The sequence below is a fragment of the Mugil cephalus genome, chromosome 13 (assembly GCF_022458985.1).
Source record: "Mugil cephalus isolate CIBA_MC_2020 chromosome 13, CIBA_Mcephalus_1.1, whole genome shotgun sequence".
Taxonomy (NCBI): Eukaryota; Metazoa; Chordata; class Actinopteri; order Mugiliformes; family Mugilidae; genus Mugil; species Mugil cephalus.
This window is the reverse complement of record NC_061782.1, coordinates 26713773-26734571: the sequence shown is the minus strand read 5'-3', so window position 1 is coordinate 26734571 and position 20799 is coordinate 26713773. Positions and strand designations below refer to the sequence as shown.

Below are 20799 nucleotides of genomic sequence, written 5' to 3'. Positions count from 1 at the left end.
TTGCAGTTTTCAAAGTAAGAGTATGTATAGCGTCAGCGTCATCGCGTGCACAGCCAGGGGGCAGAAAGCTGGACATTTCTTATTTGTTTACCAGTGGAGTCAGCAGAGAAAGAAAATGACAGGGAGCCTTTGTGCTGTAAACTGCACGAATCGGCAAAAGGATGAATGCAAACTGTTTAATATCCCCAAAGGGATCTCATCCTTTTGTCAAGAGAAGAAGATGTTTGTGGTGCCGCGCCACAGGATGGATGTGAGTAAAGCAGCGTCGGAACAAATGTTTTTGAATGCCTGAAGATCTTCCATTGTAATTGCTGAGTGAAGAAGGAAATGTATAGATGTAAGGATTATCATTATCCCATGAGAGGGAGTAATTTTAAAATAACATTTAGGCTATGATTTTATTAAAATACTGGATATGTAAATATTGCGTTGAATTTATTTCTGCAGGAAAAAAAAAAGTGAAATTACTGCTGTATTATTAGTAAATTCAGTGTGCGAAATACCCGAACAACAAACAAGAAGTGAGACTGGTGCAATGGATAGATCTATTAGTAAAAGTAACTGAAATCATAAGCTCACAATATCTGCTGTGTGAGACTTACCCTGCCATGCTTGTGCAGTTATCAGTTAGGATGTACCCTAGATCCCTGTGCACGTACACCCAGGTATAATAAGGTTTTGCCTTTACTCCCCGTTTCTGGCTGGGCAGGACACCTGCCCTCAAAGAGCGAAACCCATTGAAGTTTTACTCATGACCCAAAGTACATAATTATACGCGTCCAAAGATTTGTATGCATGCAAACTGACCTTAGTGTACACAGTAGGTTTCTCAATTTGATAATTGTATATGCTGGGCCATATTATAGCTGCCCATTTGGGCATATGTGCAATCCATTTCTCACTTGGAATATGAATTGGGTCTGGTAATTTCTCACCAGTGCTGAGGACCAGTTTGTCCAGATAATCGGTGCAGTCTGAGCGGCTGATATAATTGATCTGAGCCGGCTCTGTTGAGACCTAGCTAACGAGCCGTCAGACCTGTAGTGTAAACCTATATTTACAGTGACATTGGCGTTTTTTTAATATTGGCAGGCCGTAAAGTAGCCTCGTCGTAAACATTTTTACTTTGATTTTGTTAGCATTCACTAATATTACGACCCTGCTCCTGATATTGATAACATCCAAAACAACCATTACAACCTTTACCAGGTTGTTGAGTGAAATTCATGGACATTTCAGCAAGTGTTTTTCTGATTTGTGATGCAATGAAAGACAAAGTGATTTGTCTTTTATTGCAATTGTTTCAGTCAGTGCGTTTACATGCAGAGCTTAATCGAGCTATGCTCAAAATCTGACTTTGTCACCACAGTCCTTGTCCCAGTTTACATGCAGCGCAAGAAAATCGGATAACTGTTCTCCTCTTCCACACTAGGTGGCGATACGTGTCTTTTCAGCGGGATAATACCATATTAATACAGCCCGATTTCCGGGTGATCTATTATGTGATATAATAATAACCGGTATTTCAAACAACAACCAGACGGATAATAGTACATTTTTTAATCTTGTACGTAAAGTTCGCGCTACTTCTTATCTTGCATAAGAAGTTCCGTAAGATCCGTGCTATCCCTCAGACGGTTCTTCTAGCGGCTCCGTTTCTCTTCTCCTTCTGTGATCGGCTTTCTTGGGCGTTTTTGTCAGCCAGCGCAGGGGTCGTGGAGCATGTGCACACGCATTATTGAAAACTCTGATTCAATCACATTATCTGGGCATCTCAATCAGATAATAACTACTCATTTTTCATTTTTTTTCTCTTCTGAATGGAAAATCCAATGACTAAAACATACATGGACCCTTCAGCAAGAAATGTCCACATCTTGATCCGCATGTGCAGGGAAAAAAATACATCACAGGATCTCTAACGGCAGTGGTGAAACCAAACTTGTGTCCAGTGCTCCACCCGCACTGTATGTGGTCAACTTTTAGACCATTAAGGTCCTACAAGGCTGTCAAGAAGCCCCTGATCAACGTTATTGGGCCCAAGAAGTAGACAGTCAGGAACTGGAAGAAGCTGCCTTTGCATCTCCGTGATTTTCAAATCGATTAATCTGGATCAAGAAAGGGAGGTCTGGAGATACACACATTTGTGTAGCTTATGTTATTTCAGTTTCAGACGGAAGCAGGAAGCAGAAACAAAATGAACCCAAGTGGCAAAAAAGACACAGCGCTGTCTAGTGTTTGGGTTGAGTTGTTAGAGATGAGACAGACTGGCGAGTGCACAACAGTGTATAAATGTCTTGCACTAGCGGAGGGACCGTGTGTCAGGTCCTTGTGCGGACATGCGCAGAAACATAATTGTGGCTTTACTCTTCCTCTGACCCCTAGGGGCCTCACACAAAAATCATTCTGACAAACTGCCCACGCCCAGTGCGAACAAGGATAAGAAAGCAACAGGAGGAAAAGGCAATTCATAAAATTAAGGACACAATTAATGAAAAATGTGTCATAAGTTAAGGGAAATTTCCTTTGAAAATTACTATAAAGATTTGTACACACACCCGAAAGGAGCTGATCCTATTGGATCAGAACAGAACAAAATAATGACGAGTGAAATAACACAAAAAGAGTTGGATAATGCTTTCTCGAGACTCAAAACAAGGAGGACGGATACTCCGCAGAATGGTATAAAGCATTTAGAGAGTTACTATCACCAACATTATTGAAATGTTTAAATTTTGCTCTTAATGGAGGAGAAACACCAGCTTCTTGGAGACATGCCATCATCTCCGTAATACCTAAGGTGGGCAAAGATAAATCTGAGTGCAGTTGATACAGGTTGATATCGATTTTAAACCACATCAAGATATTATGATGAGTGGCACATGATAAAGACTATAAACTTGCCTAGATAGATTGGTGCTTTAAACAGTGGCTCTCGAAAGGTATCACAACGTACTGTTTTATCTCTGACAAAGGGAAACTGGACAGTTTTCAAAAACTTAAAGATATCTATGATTTGGAAAATCAAGACTTCTTCAGATATCTTCAAGTTAGAGCTCATTTCATCCGTGATATAAAAACATCAGAGGAAGGCCGCTCTGATTTAATTAACATTTTGATTGACGCGTACAAATCTAAACTAAAATCGAAAATTGATTACCCGAATCTACTCCTGTTTACAGTCATTCAATGGCTCTTCCACAGCTTTGACAATAATCATGATTTTTGCACAATTTATCTTGGTAAACATCTCCCCCACAATTAATGTTACCGATAAACATTTAACTAAAATAATGCTAGTAGCCAGTAAAAAAAAGCTATTACAAGAAGTTGGCTATCAAAAGAGCCCCCGTCAAAAGAGGAGTGGATTGCAATTATTAAGGAATTACATGATATGGAAAAACTGACTTTTTCCCTGAACATGTGCATGAACAAATTCATGGTGGCAACTTATCAAGGCTTTTTGAGCCCAGCAGTGGGACGGGAGGCTTGTGCTCTGTCTCTATGTGAAAGGTTTTCCCTATGAGGAAGTCCGCAAACATTTCACAGGCCCATGTGGAGGCAAGAGCCTCCTTCTCAATGTGAACATACCTCCGTTCAGTGCTGCTGAATGCACGTGATGCATATACCACTGGTTTCCACTTTGCTGTGCTGTTTTGCCACTGGAGGAGAACAGCACCCATGACATATGAGGAGGCATCAGCCGAGACAAGCGTGTCAGTATTTGCATTATACAGAGCTAAACCTGGAGGAGTAGTCAGGACCTTCTTTACGCCGTCGTGGCCCCCAAGGCCACATGTTTGATTTCTTGATCAGCTCTCTGAGTGAGTGAGTTTTCTCGGCCAGGTAAGGCATGAATTTAGGTGATTAGTCTTCCACAGGAAGCGTCTCACCTCACTGGCATTTCTGGGCTCCTTCATGGATTTGACAGCTGCTGACTCGATGATCTGCCCCAGAAACTCTAACTTGCTTTCTGAAAACTCACATTTGTCATTCAGTGTCTCATCATGTTCTGCCTGACTGGCTCCCCAGATGAGCATGTCATCCATGTGACACACAGCACCTAGGGTTGGGCACCTAGAACCAGTTCCAAATAGGAACCGGTTCCTAACGTCTGGTTCCGGAACTGTTATGAATTTCGATTCTTTTTTTTTCGGTTGCTCGCACTAGTTTGTTTCCAGGGTTTGTATTACTCCATCCGGGGTGCTCCGCTAGTAAGAAGAACATCACTCTTCTGAACATGGACTGCAAAAAACGAAGCTTGAAAGTCTGGCTTCATTTTAATTTTTTAAAAAGGACAGATTGGCACAGTGCAACACCTGTGAAAAGCTTATATACTGCCAAAGGAGGATGCATAACAAACAAAACACCTTCGCCTGCAAGGTATAATAATCAACTGGTCCATTCTTCAGGTTATCAACAAACTGCAGTGTTATCTGCAATGTACACGGTGACGTATGAGGGAGGAAAAAACAGACACGCTGCTCTCACAGCCGGAGGTCCGACCCCGGACTTTTGCCGATGTGAAAGCACGCCAAAGGCAAGTGGGTCGACCTGCTGTGAGAGTGCTTCCATAATGATCGTGTAACAACACATTTGATTTGTTTATTTGATTGAAGATATCAGTCTGTATGGGAGTAGACCAAAACTTGTTTTTGACCAGAGGCTTCTACAATGATAAAGTCTGTCAGGCCGTCGTGTCAGAATGTAACAGGCAGGTACGTCAGCGTCAGAGCAAAAAAACAATTAATATTCAATAAAATCCCAGGTCGATTGCCGAGTCATTGAGCCGGGTCATTTGACCCGATGGAGCGAAAAATCTGGGTCGTCGTGGGTTATATACACCCACCTCGGCTGCAGCTTTGTTTTTTTAGACTGCTGCCAACTTGTAGTACTTGTAGTTATTTCAGCCTCCCTTGTAATTGAATACCCTAGTTTCAGTACAGCAACCAAATTAAACTGTAGTCTATCAAGTTAACTGGTAATGTGAATAAATAAAAATGGCCTGTGTAAAGGCTTTTTCAAATGAAAAAATTCTCTTTTGAAGTATTTGTGACCTGTTGACCTACACCTCAAAGAATCGAAATTGAGAATCGGAATTGTTAAAATCCAAAGAAAGATGAACTTCTGATTTCTTCAAGTTCCAACTCAGGGAGACAAGATGGTGGAAGCTGGTGTCTTTCCCACTCTTCCTGTAGCGCTTCAGCATCGCCTTGAAAACAGCATTACTTGTCTTGAACACCGTGTCGCTAATGACGTTTACATCTCTTAAGTGGTGATTAATGCTGGCTCACAGACTCTAAAACTGGCAACACTGTACTCTCCTCCCCTCCTTGGTTGACTGGACAGAGTCTGTGTTTCTATTGCCACGGTTACCAAAGCGTTTGAGCCAGCACAATGATTTATAACTTTCATCAGGTAATTTGACCGGAACGTCTTTATGGGTGTCAATCATCCCTTGTTAATGTACACCCCACAGCCAATCAGAATTGAGGATTCACCCGGACCAAGGTATTCGCTTCGGACGGTTCACGCCTCCACATCGTCCATTAATTTCAGATAATGGACACCTCGTTAACCCTTACCCATTGTAGCAACCCAGAATAATGGAGCTACGAAGCATGAATTGGTTTTGCTGGTCTTTATTCTTCAGCTTGAACACAGTGGGCAGCAACCAACAGCAAAACAGTAAAACACGCAACATTAGCTCTGTCACGTCTCTCTCCCTACACACACACCCCCACAGGTCCTCAGCTAATCCCAGCTGGCTACTTCGCACTAATCGAAGCCATGCCATGACTGACAGGCTTCACAGTCTCTGACAACGCCACCCCCCGAGACATCCCACAACCCCATACACTGCAACCTAACTGAACACAACCCGAACAGCCGCAGTGTGAACACGGACCATTACAGTATTGTTGTTTAAAAAAAGTCAGATTACTCAATTAATCGCTAAAATATTTGGTAGAATACTCAACTTCAAAAAGAATTGATAGCTGCAACCCTACCTGGCTGTACCACTTCTGAGATGACACCCTGCTGCTCCATGCGATTTAGCTCCATTTTGACTTTGAGAAGGAGAGGAAGGGAGACTCGCCTAGGTGCTGAGACTGCAAAAGGCTTTGCATCTTTCTTGAGTACTATGGGGTACTCAGCCCCCATTTTTCCAAATCCAGAGAAGAGCTTTGGGATTTCCTGCTTCACCACCTCGCTTGTGTCCAGGCTGTTGTTGTCCAGCCTGATGACCAGCTGCAGCTCTGTGGCGGCTGCTCGGCTTAGCAGCGGTGTCCTCAGTCTATCCACAACATATACAGTCTCTTTATTTTATTTCTCTTGTTGAGAGGGGCTTTGAACTTGCCCATCACTTTCAGAGGGTTTCCTCCTGGCCCTTCCCTCCTGACCAATGTAGCTTTTGATAGTTGACCTTACTGACCCTTGTCATACAGTTGTTTGGATTGTTTGGCTGTCACATCTGTGCCTGTGTCAATTTTAAACACTGTCAGTCATCCAGGGACCAGCACTGTCCCCTGTTTCTGTTGACACTGAGCCCAGGAAAGAAACTCCATATTCTTCATCATTATTGTGTGTGTGACATTGTGGCCATATTCACACCTTTTGCATGGTCTGTTCTGTGCATTACTGAACACTGGTTTGGACCGTGGCTAAGTTTCGTTTTTGCACCACCGTGCATGCTGTCCAGCTGTGTGTTCATCATGTCTCCTCTGCAGTTAGCGTTTAGCAGTTCCTTTTGCTTTTTCACTTGTTCACTCTGTTTAACTAAAGTGACAGCTTTCTGTAGTGTCAGTTCCATATCCAGCTGTAATCTCTCTGATAGACGTTTGTCCCTCAGGCCTACGACCAGTCTGTCTCTCACCATCTCGTCATGTAATACGCCGTATCTGCAGTGCTCCACCAGGCAATGTAACGCATTGATGAAAGAGTCAGATAATTCGCCTGACAAAATGAGTGTCCAACTTCTCTTTGACTATGTGGTACTCACTCGCTTTATCGGCCCATTGCGTAGATCAAAGCATTCACTTGATTTTTGTCTGCTTGGGTTTCCAAACCTGAAGTGATGCAAAATCTGTTGAATCATTTGATCCATTTCAGCCAGTGCTCTGTTTTGAACGAGAGTTTCTCCGGTGGTGCAACCTGAAACTGGTTCATGATGATGCCTTGGTAATGTTGTTGTAAGCTACAAAGTTACAAACCGTTTCCTTCCACGCAGCAGTTGGCAACGCCAAGACTAAAAAGATACTTTTTTTCACAAAAAAATGACAAACCTCCAGCTGACAACTCACTTGGCTATTAATTAACTTCTGACTAATTAACTTCTGAGACCATGTTGTAGCGTTATTGCTAAGTCAAGACGTCAGGAGGCAGGAGCATATCAGAGACACACCAGCTGTTAGGTCCAGGGAGCGTTGGTCTACTTTATTGTCACCATGACAACCCTAACATTCCAAAGTCACCTAACAGGACTTATCTTTACATTCCTCATCTTTGTTTTAGTGTTCACCATGTCTATGAAGCTAACAGTAAATATTTTATTTATTGTAACATACCTTAACTACTGTTAAACACATTAGTGAACAGTTGTTTTTTAATGCACTTTAAATTCACCTTGACAATTTAGTGTCCAAAAAGTTTTCATAGAATTATCTGTCAGGCTGGAAGCACAAAGATAAACCTTTCTTTACTGATTGGAAACAAAATGTAATTTTAGTTAACCCTTACCTTCTGAAATTTCTGCATGTCCCAAGTGTCATCATACCCAGGGTAGTTTCCAGGAAAATCTGTTGTATGGACCTAAAAGCAACACATAATATTAAAAATCAAAAATCTAAATAACAACAACAATAATAATAATCATATAACTAATAGTTTGTTGATTAACGTTAAACCAAAAATAATCCTGATCAAATGACAATTCGCAATTCTTTGTGTTTGGAAATAACACCTCCTCTATGTTGCGGCATCTTCGTGCTAAGCATGAGGACATAGCAACTCAGCAGTCGGGCACCTTAACTGAACAACACCATGCTGTCCCTTCTAGTACTTTACCACTCAATACATCTACTTATACAATTGTAATATCTATAATACTGCAATACATCTATAACCCTTTTAATATACAGGGGGTGAAATAAGTATTGAACACTTCACAATTTTTCATAGTAAACATATTTCTAAAGGTGCTATTGATATGAAATTTTCACAAGGTGTTGGTAGCAACCCAAGTAATCCATACATAGAAATACATAGAAACCAAAACAAATAAGTTCAGAAATTAGGTTATGTTTAATAATGTAAAATAACAGAGGGAAAAAACATCAAATACACACAGAAAGGGAGGTTAAAAAATACCAAGACACGAGCTGAAATCTATCAGTGATCAGAAAGCCATCCTGCCCCTTGTCAGTGAAAATGAAAATCAGCCAGTTCAGTCCAAACTGGTGTCCTATAAAAAGGTGTGTCATTACCAAGGTGTCACACAAGGAACATCTCACGATGGGTAAAAGCAAAGAACTCTCTCAAGACCTTTGCAACCTTATTGTTGCAAAACATTCTGATGGCATTGGTTACAGAAGGATTTCTGAACTTCTGAACGTTCCAGTGTGCACTGTTGGGGCCATAATCCGGAAGTGGAAAGAACATCATTCTACCATAAACCGGCCACGACCAGGTGCTCCTTGCAAGATTTCTGACAGAGGAGTGAAAATAATTATCAGAAGAATTGTCCAAGAGCCAAGGATCACTGGTGGTGAGCTTCAGAAAAGACCTGGAATTAGAAGGTACAATTGTTTCAAAGAAAACAATAAGCAATGCACTCAACAAGCCATGACCTGTATCCACGCTCACGACACAAGACTCCATTTCTGAAGAAAAATCGTGGTGAAGCTCGATTAAAGTTTGATGCACAACAATTGGACAAGCCTGTAAAATACACAGCCTGGTCAGATGAGAGCAAAATTGAACTCTTTGGATGCCATAACACACACCATGTTTGGAAGACAAAACACACTGCACATCACCGCAAAAACACCGTACTGACAGTCAGTGCATATACATTCACAGCTTAATCGAGCTATGCTTGACATTTGACTGTCTAGATACAGTCCTCCTCCAGCGGAGAAAATTGAATAACTGACAGGAATATGTCTTCCTCCTCCACACTAGGTGGCGATATGTGTCTTTTCAGTGGGACAATACCATTTTAATATGCCCCCTTTTCAGTTGATCTATTACGTTTATGATAAATAAGAGTCATTCATAAGGCAGACCGGCATTTCAAACAACAACCAGGCAGATAATAGCACAGCTCTTTCAATCTCCTGAGTAATGCGCGCACTGCTTTTGGTGCAGGGAAGATATGCACTCCGGCTCCGTTTACCGTCTTCTTCTGCGTTCAGCTTTCATGGATGTTTTTGTTCCAGGGTTATACGCCAGCGCAGCGGCTTTGGAGCATGCGCACACCTTATCCGATCGTAGTCTAATCAAGTGTATACATAACAAAATTGAATTCCAATCGCATTATCTGGGTGTGTTAATCAAATAAAGAGATTTCTGATTTTAGTCAGTGTTTACATGCACTTACTTATATAATTCACAGTTGCGTAGTTCAAAGCAGGCAGTTCGAAAGCTGGAAAGAATTTGGCATTCCACTAATTCTGAAGAAGCTCACACAGCCTGGAAAGATAGTTTGACAACTTATAAAAAAAACTCTCCGTAAGATTAGATCAGCATATTATTCTTCATTGATAGAAGAAAATAAGAACAACCCCAAATTTCTTTTCAGCACTGTAGCCAGGCTAACAAAGAGTCACAGCTCTGTTGAGCCATCTATTCCTTCAGCCCTCAGCAGTAATGACTTCATGAGCTTCTTTACTGATAAAATTGTTGGCATTAGAGATAAAATTCATAGCACCCTTCCAACTGTCAAAGATGTAAGTACAGTGACATTTGAAACCTCTACAGGACCTGGTCAATATTTTGATTCTTTCTTTCTAATCGATCTTCCTGAGCTCACTTCAGTTATTACAGCATCTAAACCATGAACTAGTCTTCTAGACCCCATCCCAACTAAGTTGCTCAAGGAGGTTTAAAACTTCTATTATTAAACCTTTACTTTAAAAAACACACTCTTGATCCAGATGTTTTAGCCAACTATAGGCCAATTTCCAACCTTCCGTTTATCTCTAAAGATTTAGAAAGGGTTGTTGTCAATCAGTTGGTTGATTATTTAAACAGGAATGGTTTGTTTGAAGAGTTTCAGTCAGGTTTTAGAGCTCATCGTAATACAGAAACGGCTCTGGCTAAAGTTACCAACAATCTCCTCATGGCTTCAGACAATGGATTTGTCTCTATACTTGTCCTGCTAGATCTCAGTGCTGCATTTGACACTATTAATCACAGTATTCTACTGCAGAGACTTGAAAGTGTGATCAAGATTACAGGAACTACATTAGACTGATTTGAATCATATCTGTCAGACAGATTCCAGTTTGTCCATGTAAATAACAATTCTTCTATATATACACCAAAGTAAGCTATGGAGTTCCTCAGGGTTCTGTGCTAGGACCAATATTATTCACATTATACATGCTTCCCTTAGGCAATATCATTAGAAAGCACGGCATAAACTTCCATTGCTATGCAGATGATACCCAGCTATATTTATCCATGAAACCAGATGAAACTAATCACTTGGTTAAACTACTTAAAGACATTAATGCTTGGATGACCGGTAATTTTCTACTTTTAAACTCAGACAAAACAGAAGTCATTGTATGTGGCTCTAAACATGTCAGAGATTCATTATCTAATCACTTGGTTTCATTGGATGACATTACCTTGGCCTCCAGTACTACTGTTAAAAAACTTGGTGTTATATTTGACCAGGATATGTCCTAATTCTCACATAAAGCAGGTGACCAGGACTGCTTTCTTTCACCTTCATAATATCATTAAAATTAGGAAAATTCTTTCTCAGAGTAATGTGGAAAAACTAGTTCAAGCATTTGTGCCTTCCAGGCTGGATTACTGCAACTCGTTACTGTCTGGCTGTCCAAATAGATCTTTAAAATGCCTCCAATTTATTCAAAATGCTGCAGCAAGAGCACTGACAGGAATTAGCAAGAGAGATCATATTACTCCAGTATTAGCTTCTCTTCATTGGCTCCCTTTAAAATCTAGAATTGAATTTAAAATCCTCCTCCTTACATACAAGGCCTTGAAAGTCTTAGCACCATCGTATCTGAAAGACCTCACAGAACCATATTGTCCCAACAGATCACTACGATCTCAAAGTGGAGGTGTACTTGTGGTTCCTAGAGTTTCTAAAAGTAGAACGGGAGGTAGAGCCTTCAGCTATCAGGCTCCTCTCCTGTGGAACCAGCTCCCAGTTTGGGTTCGGGAGGCAGACACCGTCTCCACGTTTAAGGTCAGGCTTAAGACTTTCCTTTTTGACAAAGCTTATAGTTAGGGCTGGACTTAACCATCCCTTAGTCACGCTGCTGTAGGCCTCGGCTGCAGGGGGATGATGCACTGAGGACATGTCCTCTCCTCTTTCTTCTCTGGCTTCTGTCCTCTAATACCTTATAATTTTATTTTCTCTCTCTTATAATTTATTTTCTATTACTAACCACTGTGTCTCACTCCCTCCCCTCCATCTTCTTGTGAGGGTCTCTGGTCTGGAGTGCTGAATATCTGACCTGTGGAGTTCTAAGCTACATCTGCTGTCGTGGTATCATCAACCAGCCCAGTCTTCATGGTCTGGAGTGCCGTGTATCAGACCTGTGGAGCTCCATAAACTACATCTGCCCCAGTCGTCATGGCCTCCTCCAGTTATCCACTCCCACCTAGATGAACTATTCACCTGCCCATGATTCCTGTTATACTAACAAACTGTCTCACAGATCATCAGCTATGTGCTATATTACTAGATCCTACATGTTTCCTTCAGCTTGGTGTATATATCAATGACAAAAGTTTGTTTATCTGTTTCTCCTGTTCTTTTTTTCCTCTATCTTCTCTGTTTCTACCCGGCTGGCCTTCGGCAGATGGGTCCCTCCATATGAGCTGGGTTCTGCTCAAGGTTTCTTCCTGTTAAAAGGGAGTTTTTCCTTGCCACCGTCCTCCTCAGGCTTGCTCTGGAGGTTGCAGGCTGGTTTTTGTGAAGCGTCTTGAGACAATTTGTATTGTTATTGGCGCTATTTAAATAAAATTGAATTGATTTGAACTTATGTTGTCCTGCTAGAGTCCAATTAAGGCAATAATTCATGAAGTTTGGAGGTGGGAACATCATGGTTGTGGGGCTGTTTTTCTGCATATGTTACTGGCAAACTTCATATAATTGAAGGAGGATGGATGGAAAAAATGTACCAACACATTCATAATAAAAATCTGCTGCCATCTACCAGAATGATGAAAATGAAACAAGGGTGGACATTTCAGCAAAACAATGATCCCAAACACAGAGCAAAGGAATCTCTCAACTGGCTTCAGAGAAAGAAAATAAAGCTGCCGGAATGGCCCAGCCAATCACCTGACTGGAATCCAACTGAAAATCTATGGAAAGAACTAAAAATCTGAGTTCACAGAAGAGGACCACAGAACCTTCAAGATTTAAAGACTGCTTGTGTGGAAGAATGGGCCAAAATCACAGCTGAGCAATGTATGTGACTAGTTTCTCCATATAGGAGACGTCTTGAAGCTGTCATGAGCAACAAAGCTTTCTGACAAAGTATTAAATAAATATCATTAAGCGTCTTCAATACTTTTTACCTGTGTCATTTCACATTATTACACATAACTAAATTCCTGAACTTGTTTGAGTTGGTTTCTTTCTATGTATGGATTACTTGGTTGATGAAAAGAGTCAGGGTGTCCCAGTAGAGGAGCAAAGTCTGCGATAGGGCACATAGTGATAGAGTGAAAGAACAGTCCAGTCCTTATAAGATGGGACTCATCAGTTCTTATTGATGTGATCCAGCAAGGGCTGGCAAAGTTATCAGAGATACATCGACAAATGGGAAGATCAGAGCATGAACTACTGCAAGAGATTGAAACCTGCCGGAACAATACATTCGCAACATTTCAGAGGCTGTATAAGCAGAAGGAGCCACTGGGTGCAGCACTCAGTAGTCTGAACACCACCCTCATCCCATTCTCTGCTGAGGAGTATGACACCATCAACCACTATCAGTCATCTCTCCATTTCACCAGGTAACCGTAGGAATGTCTACAGAAAAGAGGGTGTCCGGATCAAAACTGATCCCTGTGGTGAAGATGCATCAAGACAATGTCATTCTGTAACACATCTGATTTCCGGCACACTACTCCTTAATTTCCACACTAACATCCAAAGACAAAATTGCAGTGCTGGAGAAGGTCACCTCTTTGACACTTGCAATGCTTTAAAGAACTGGGATTCTGTAGCACAACTAGTTGTAAGGCAGCAGTGGAAAGGCTCACAAGAGAATGTGCCTTTCTAATGCCTGCATCAGCCCAGACACTACCATCTGTAGAGGCCCCATCCCAGTCCCAAAGCAACAACCTCTGGGACATACAGGACAGTCATGTGGATGCACAACATGGATCAAATAGTACAGCAATGCAATTACAGAAGTGCAGAGGTCAAGTAATTTTAACTTTGTATTTATTTTGTATTCATCTCTTACTGAAATGATAAGGATCTCACGATTTTTCTTTGCTCATGCAGACATTTGAAGGACAAACTGCTCCCAAGGATAGATTACCTCCTAATTTATTGGCTCCTCCACGAGGGAGCTTACCTATACCTTCACAAACTAGCCGTCCACACCAGCATCCCCAGTGCCCTGTGAGAGGACGTTTCACAGGGCTGGTGAAATAGTCAGCCAGAGAAGAAGCCGTTTGAAGCCAAGCATCATTGAGCAGATGTTGTTCTTAAATAAAAACTTGTGTTGCACAACTACAAACACATCACACAAGCATAATTATCTCATGCACATATTCACTTTATATCCACTTTAATGCCACAAATAAGTCAGTCAGTATTATTCCCAAAAACATATCTCTACACTGTTTAACTTGAATCTTTTCACACCATGTGTCACATTACAACCACGTTCTGTCACTGACAATCCTTACCGTCATTACCATTATAAGTAGTGTCAAATGAACTGTATAAGCACCTCTCAGAAACCCCCAGTCATATCTTCAAAACACTGATCTTGAAATACTCATTCATACTCATCTCACTTCACAGAGAAACTATGCCATACATAAATCAAATAAGTTAATTGACATTTCAAAATGCTGACACAGCTGGTTAAGAGTGACTTGACTAGTGTGAATCAATGGGAAGTTTTTGGCTGCTATAATTGCTGCCGACCGCTAGATGTCACTGGTAGGATCCGTCTTTTACAGAAGCCCTAAGCGGCCATGGGCAAATATTATTTTTTTCCATTTTCCCGTGATAATGACTTAATTTCCTCTGTTTTCCTGAGATCTCAAGTTATTTATCTCCTTATCATGGGAAAACGGAGCTCGTTTTGTCAAGATCTCAAGTTAATTATCCTTACCCTTACTTATTATTACCCTTTTCACAGTGATGTCAGACAACTTCCAGCACTACGTCCAATTTAAAACTTAAACTGTAGATGCAGGAACGTAAGTCAGCACCAAATGAAACTCAGCATTTCTTCTAAAGGTAAGATTGAGACTAAAATATTTCACGTGTAGTATTTATCATCTTCATTTCCCTGGTATTGTTAGTAACTGTTGCTGTTACGTTGCTGCCTTGACTAGGGAAAGTAAGGTCAAGCTATGCATGCTAACCTGCAGGCTATAATGTACAGGTGGGGATTACACTGCCTAATATTCATTATTCTATTTAGCTTACTGTACAGGCTTTCCACTAGCAGAAATCTGATGTCGATGTAATTAAACTTTTATTTTCTGTCCCTGTTTTCCTTGTGTCCATAGCCCAACAATAAACTATCCATCAAGAAATATTTCTCTTAAGTGTACTTTGTATATATATGTATTTCTATATTCTCAACGTTTGCACATTTTGTTTACATTTTTTGTTGCTGCTGCACCATAGGCCTTTAAGGAAGGTAATTTCAATCCTGTATTGTGTTGCACAAGTCAGAATTGACAATAAAGTTGACTTGAAAGCATGGCATATCTTACCACTATTTCAATCGGCCAATCATGTCTTTGCTGCCAACTCATAAATATGTTCTACTCTGCTACTGTCTGCTGTCATTTTGGTTGGAAATCACTCTCCTTGTCCTCCAGACCTGGGGTTAAACTCATCTGTTCACTCCTCATTCCATCCAGATCTCCAACGTTCTCTTCTTCCAGTCACCACCAGTGTACCAGTGTCTAGGCCCAGTGTGTTTCCTATATTGAGCACAGCTGTGACCCTGTGTACTGTAAATGGTTGCATGTAATTATGTTGTGTAAATTAAATGATGTTTTAAAAAAGAAATGCAGTTTGGCATTCACTCTCAAGGTAGGTTGAGGATGACTAAAATAAAGTATTAAAAAAAAGAATATATTATTCATGAAATGGGTACTTTAATTGTACAATATTTGAACTACATGAACATAATTCACAAAAGTATGTCCTCATACTCACTATAAACAGAGACATGATGTGCTAAGTGGATTTGGATCATTTCTAAACAGTAACATGACAGTTTGTGTACAGAACTATTTTTTCTGTGAATGCATTTACAAGTGCAGAATAATAATCAGTGTGCTGTTAAATGACCCCATGGGGATATCTAAAGTTAGTTGAATTGAAGTGATAATTGCAACAGTCTGATAAAAGACATCAGGTCCTTATAGTGTTAAATGGCCACTTGAAAAATATGATAATCAAGAAATATGATAATACAGTGATTATAAGTGTGGATGTAAACACTAGTTAACAGTATCTTTCTAAGTCTTTGCCCTCAACTAATGTAGGCCTTAACTGTTAAGTGTGCACTCCATTAATTGAGGCTCCAGAAATACTGACATGAGGAAAAACACACTGAACCCACAGTGGTACATCGTGGAATACTGCAACCGCAGCATAACACAACAAAAGAGAAAACGGAACCCTATAATTTTATTAGAAAAAAACCTGAGGTAATGAGGCTACTTGTTTTTCCTTATAGACCTGTGACAGCGTGATCTCGCTGTGATCAAGTGATCAACAGCGACACTGCTCTAAAACAATGTTGGGTGTGAGAGGATTCAACATTACACATTAAAGCTAAATGATTCCAATCTATATTCCAGGCACAACTCTGTGGATGACAGCTGTGAAATAGAATACTGGATATAGCAACAGTTATTATAGCAAAACAATCTAGAAACAGACACTAATAGATGATCAAATACACGTATGTTGTTATTATTATCCTGGCATCTCAACAAAGACAACAACAAAGACATAAGACAACAACAACACTTATCTTCATAATTGGGGGCTGGAGTTACGGTATGCGGTATTGTGCGGTATGTGCATGTCTCCTATTGTATGAATTCCATTTCCGATTCCAAATCATCTGCGGAAGTAAGGATACCTTGTTTCGCCGCAAACCGGACGTTATTTGACGTCACGTGAAAAGGTTCTACTTAATTTATCAAGATCTCGATCTCATTTTCCCAATTTAACGAGATAAATAACTCGTTATTTCGAGAAAACGGAGCTCGTTTTCCCGAGATAATGAGACAAACAACACAAGGTCCTTTAAAGCTTCGAATCTTTTTTTGGTATAATCGGGAAAAAGCCCCAGAAGCTTCACAAGGCATCATTCGCCCATCTCTACAGAGCACTGTACGCCAAAATCACCCGGCACAAAAACAGTTTCTTTCCCTGGACTGACGAACTCTGAGCAGTCTCTGAGCATTCTCACAATAACTCTTCATTTATACTTACTGTTCAAGTTCATGGTATATATCAGCTTCTCCCCCTTTTTTTTATTCTGAAAGTAATTTATGTTTTCCTGTTTTTGAACTTTATTATTATGCTCATTTAAGTGGTTTGTCTTGTTCCTTGAACAAATTCCTTGTAAACCTGATGCCGATTCGGACCAGCATACTGTTCAGCACTTTACACGAGTTGACAGCCCCATGCAGCTCAGTTAACCTGCTCTGCTATCCGATGAATATTACAGTATTCAGTATTCAACAAATACTATGGTCATAAAACTACAGTTTGAAACACACTTACATTTTTGGCTCCAAATTCCCCAAGTATAACTCGAGTCCGAATTTCTTCCACGTTACTCATGGTTGCGGCCATTAAGTCTTGAAATATTTAACTCCACCCACACTTCCATTTTCTTCTTCTTCTTCTTCTTCTTCTTCTTCCTCCCCCTCTTCGTGTTCTTCTTCTTCAGAAGGTGCATTACCGCCACCTACTGTGCTGGAGTGTAGGTCAGAGTAGGGCAGGAAAAAAATAGATTCTCTTTATACAACTGACAATTAAAAGTATGTCACTGTCTTCCTCCACTCCACATTCACACAAACCTGCCCCATGTAAATTTCACTGTTTCATTTAATTCTCTATGTCCTAATCTTAATCTAGTTTTATTAGATTCTACATGTTTCTTCAGCCTTTCTTCAGCCTTTCCTTCCTTAAGCAGTCATGGGTTCACATGTTTTTTTTTTTCATTTTCCTGGCCAAGAGAAGCCATGCTTCCTCTCATATTTTATCAGACTGTTGCTAACATAAATACTAATAAAAAAAAAAATACTCTTCTTAACAATCTCAGTAATTCTCTGTTGTGTCAAGTTGTCAATTCCTTATTTCTCTTCTCTAATTAGGATGGGGATGAGGATTTTACGATGTGTAAAACAGTGCCCCTCTACATGTTCTCATCTCATCTCCTCTCATCTTCTACTACCGCTTATCCTCACTGGGGTCGCAGGGATTGCTGGAACCTATCCCAGCTGTCAGGTTGCCAATCTATCACAGGACTAACATAGACAAACAATCATTCACACAATTTAGAATCACCAATTAGCGTAACGAGCATGTCTTTGGAGGTGGGAGAAAAGTATCCAGGGAAAACATGCAAGCTCCACCCAGAAGGCCAGATCTTCTTGCTGGAAGGCATCAATGCTCGCCGCTGTGCTGCCCCCTCTAAATGTCACGTGGCCAAATTAGGTCACAAAGTGAACTGAGATCATGTGAAAATTAATCGTGTTGTTGTTTGTTCTGAGCGTAATAGGAAAGTAGGAAAACAGTTGTCACCTGATAATTTTAGGCCGCATTTAGTAAACAAAATTGCCGCCATCTTGGTATAGTGCCAACAGAGGCAGCTTTGCATGTAAACCAACGAAGGAAAGAGGTACTCCGCTATTTTAAGTGGAATCATTTGCTGAATTTTGTACCAATTTTCAAATGGTTTGACTTGTTAAAAACGTCATAAGTGTAGCTATGATTTTAAAAAATGTTGTTTTTGCCACCTAAATATATGTATTTAGGTAGTAAAATGTCCTATGATCAGATCTAACCAAGTTTGTGCAATAATCACAAACTTCACACAGTTGTGACAATCAATGTTAAAACTTGCATATAAATTTCTTCTTTTGTGCTCCTCCCATTACGATCAGACCATTCTTTTTTTTTCTTTTTTTTTGTTAGATTTCAGGTGCTCCAATGGTATCCTCCGTATTTCGTTTCACAACGCTATGAACTGTGGGGAATTCCCTTACAGATACCGATGTTGACTTACGGTTAAGGGGCATTAAAGGTTCATTCACTGACTTACTGCCTTGATGATCTGACAATGGAACACACACTCTCAGACTTCACGCAAACGCGCCCCTAAATCAGTGAGCCCGTAAGAGGTCGGACTGTAATTGGGTCCTACATAGGCCCAATTCCAATCTGATCTCTAAAAACTCAAGCCCTGAGCCCTTACTGACTTAAGTGACATCTGCTGTAAGTGATTCAGTGCGAGAGTCTAAAGGGTTTCAGATCCTATGAATAGAAACCATTGACTGTATGTGAGTCATTCTACAGAATTGAGTGGGAAACATCTTGAATTAAATGTGTCTACATCCTGCACCACCTGGACTCTGCAGGGACCTACGTGCGGGTTCTGTTTGTGGACTTTTGTGGCGTTCAACACCATCGTCAATGAGCTTCTCTCAGCACTGGCGCCTCCCAGGGGTGTGTTCTCTCCTCAATGCTGTACTCCCTCTACACGAATGACTGCACATCTGGGGACACTTCTGTGAAACTCCTGAAGTTTGCAGATGACACCACCGTCATTGGACACATCCAGGACAGGACGATTATGCATACAGAGGGGAGGTGGATCAGCTGGTTCTCTGGTGCAGTCAGAACCACCTTGAGCTAAACCCGCTCAAGACTGTGGACTTTAGGAAAAAAAAAACCATCCACCTCTACCCTTACCATCTTAAACAGGACCGTCCCCACCGTGGACTCATTCAGGTTCCTACCTGAAGTGGACCTCCCACACCAGACCTGGGCATTTTACGGCCCTTTGGGCATTCCTGTCTGGCCCGCGGTATGTCAGTCATAAGCACAGATTTATGCTGTGCATGCAATACAACTGTGTTGCTTTTATTTTGAGCCGTGATGTGTTATTTACGTCATGGCACTGTTAGTTCGTCAATTCTTCAAAAAGTAAGATTGAAACAGCTTCTTGCCATCTATTAACCCTCAAAAGCCTGAACGGATCGCTGGCATCCGTCAAAGCGGCCGATTTTGAAATACCGTAAGTCACAATGGTTTGTGCTATTGACAATATTCATTGTGACTGAACACTGGTTAGTTGTGCTTTTGCCTGAAAGGTCTTCGTGACATCTCAAGAGTATAACTAACTTTGTTTTTACCAACAAATTCCTCCAGACAAGTCTCTCCTTCTGGGGCTCCGCGATCGTTGCTCTCCAACCTGCAGCCGACACCAGCGGTGCGTCATCATTACCATTATGGCAGCATTTTTTCTAGAAAGCGCAACTTGAATATTGTCCATCAGGGAGTTACGGTAATTCAAATACAGCAACCTCCCTTTGTGGTCAGATGGACATTCAGATCTTAAAGGGTTAAACATTTATTGAGATTTATTGAGATACAGAAAATAATTCATGTAGCTACATGGTCCTTCCTTGGTTCACCAATGTTTTCCAAAGAGGACAAAGTTTCCAACATTCCAATGCGTTATATCCAAAACTACAGATCGATTGTGATTCATTTTCCTCTTCAACCTACACCAAAACTCATAAATGTAAATAAATATTTATAGAATTTCTATGTTTCTGATTACCAGTAGCAGCTTATCAACATATATAATTTACTGCTTTTTACAATGGGAGAAAATTAATATTGAGCAGAATTACCTTCAAGTTATCGTTTGGTTTGGCCCTCCAACACACTTCAGATTTTTCATGTGGCCCCCTGTAGAAATGAATTGCCCAGCCCTGTCCCACACTGACATTGTTAGGAAGAAGGCCCAGCAGAGGTTGTACTTCTTGCGTCAGCTCAGGAAGTTCAACCTGGCCCAGGAGCTGCTGATCATCTTCTCTGCAATAATCCAGTCTGTCCTGACTGCATCCATCACGGTCTGGTTTGGAACAGCCACCAGACAGGACAGGGACAGACTGCAGAGGACAATCAGGTCTGCAGAGAGAATTATTGGCACCGACCTTCCCTCCATCCAGGACCTATACCGGTCCAGGGTCAGGAAGTGGGCCGGTAAAATCTCCATTGACCCCTCACACCCTGGACACTATCTATTCATACTCCTCCCCTCAGGCCGGCGCTACAGAGCAATA

The 20799-nt window shown here is 40.9% G+C and overlaps 1 protein-coding gene across 3 annotated transcripts in view; it reads right to left on the bottom strand.

The window, feature by feature from the left end:
• The window catches only part of polr1c (RNA polymerase I and III subunit C), a 42639-nt gene extending 25267 nt beyond the window's left edge, over nt 1-17372 (bottom strand). For 2 of the 3 annotated variants that reach the window (XM_047602548.1, XM_047602551.1), the window contains exons 1-2: nt 17222-17372; nt 7741-7812 (exon numbers count right to left, since the gene is read on the bottom strand). In XM_047602548.1, coding sequence (XP_047458504.1) covers nt 7741-7812; nt 17222-17293 — 144 coding nt within the window. In that variant the 5' untranslated portion in view covers nt 17294-17372. Of the gene's footprint in view, nt 1-7740; nt 7813-16460; nt 16482-17221 lie in introns of those variants that run through there. The other variant, XM_047602550.1, reaches the window with a different exon arrangement.
• Between the last annotated feature and the right edge of the window lie 3427 nt (nt 17373-20799).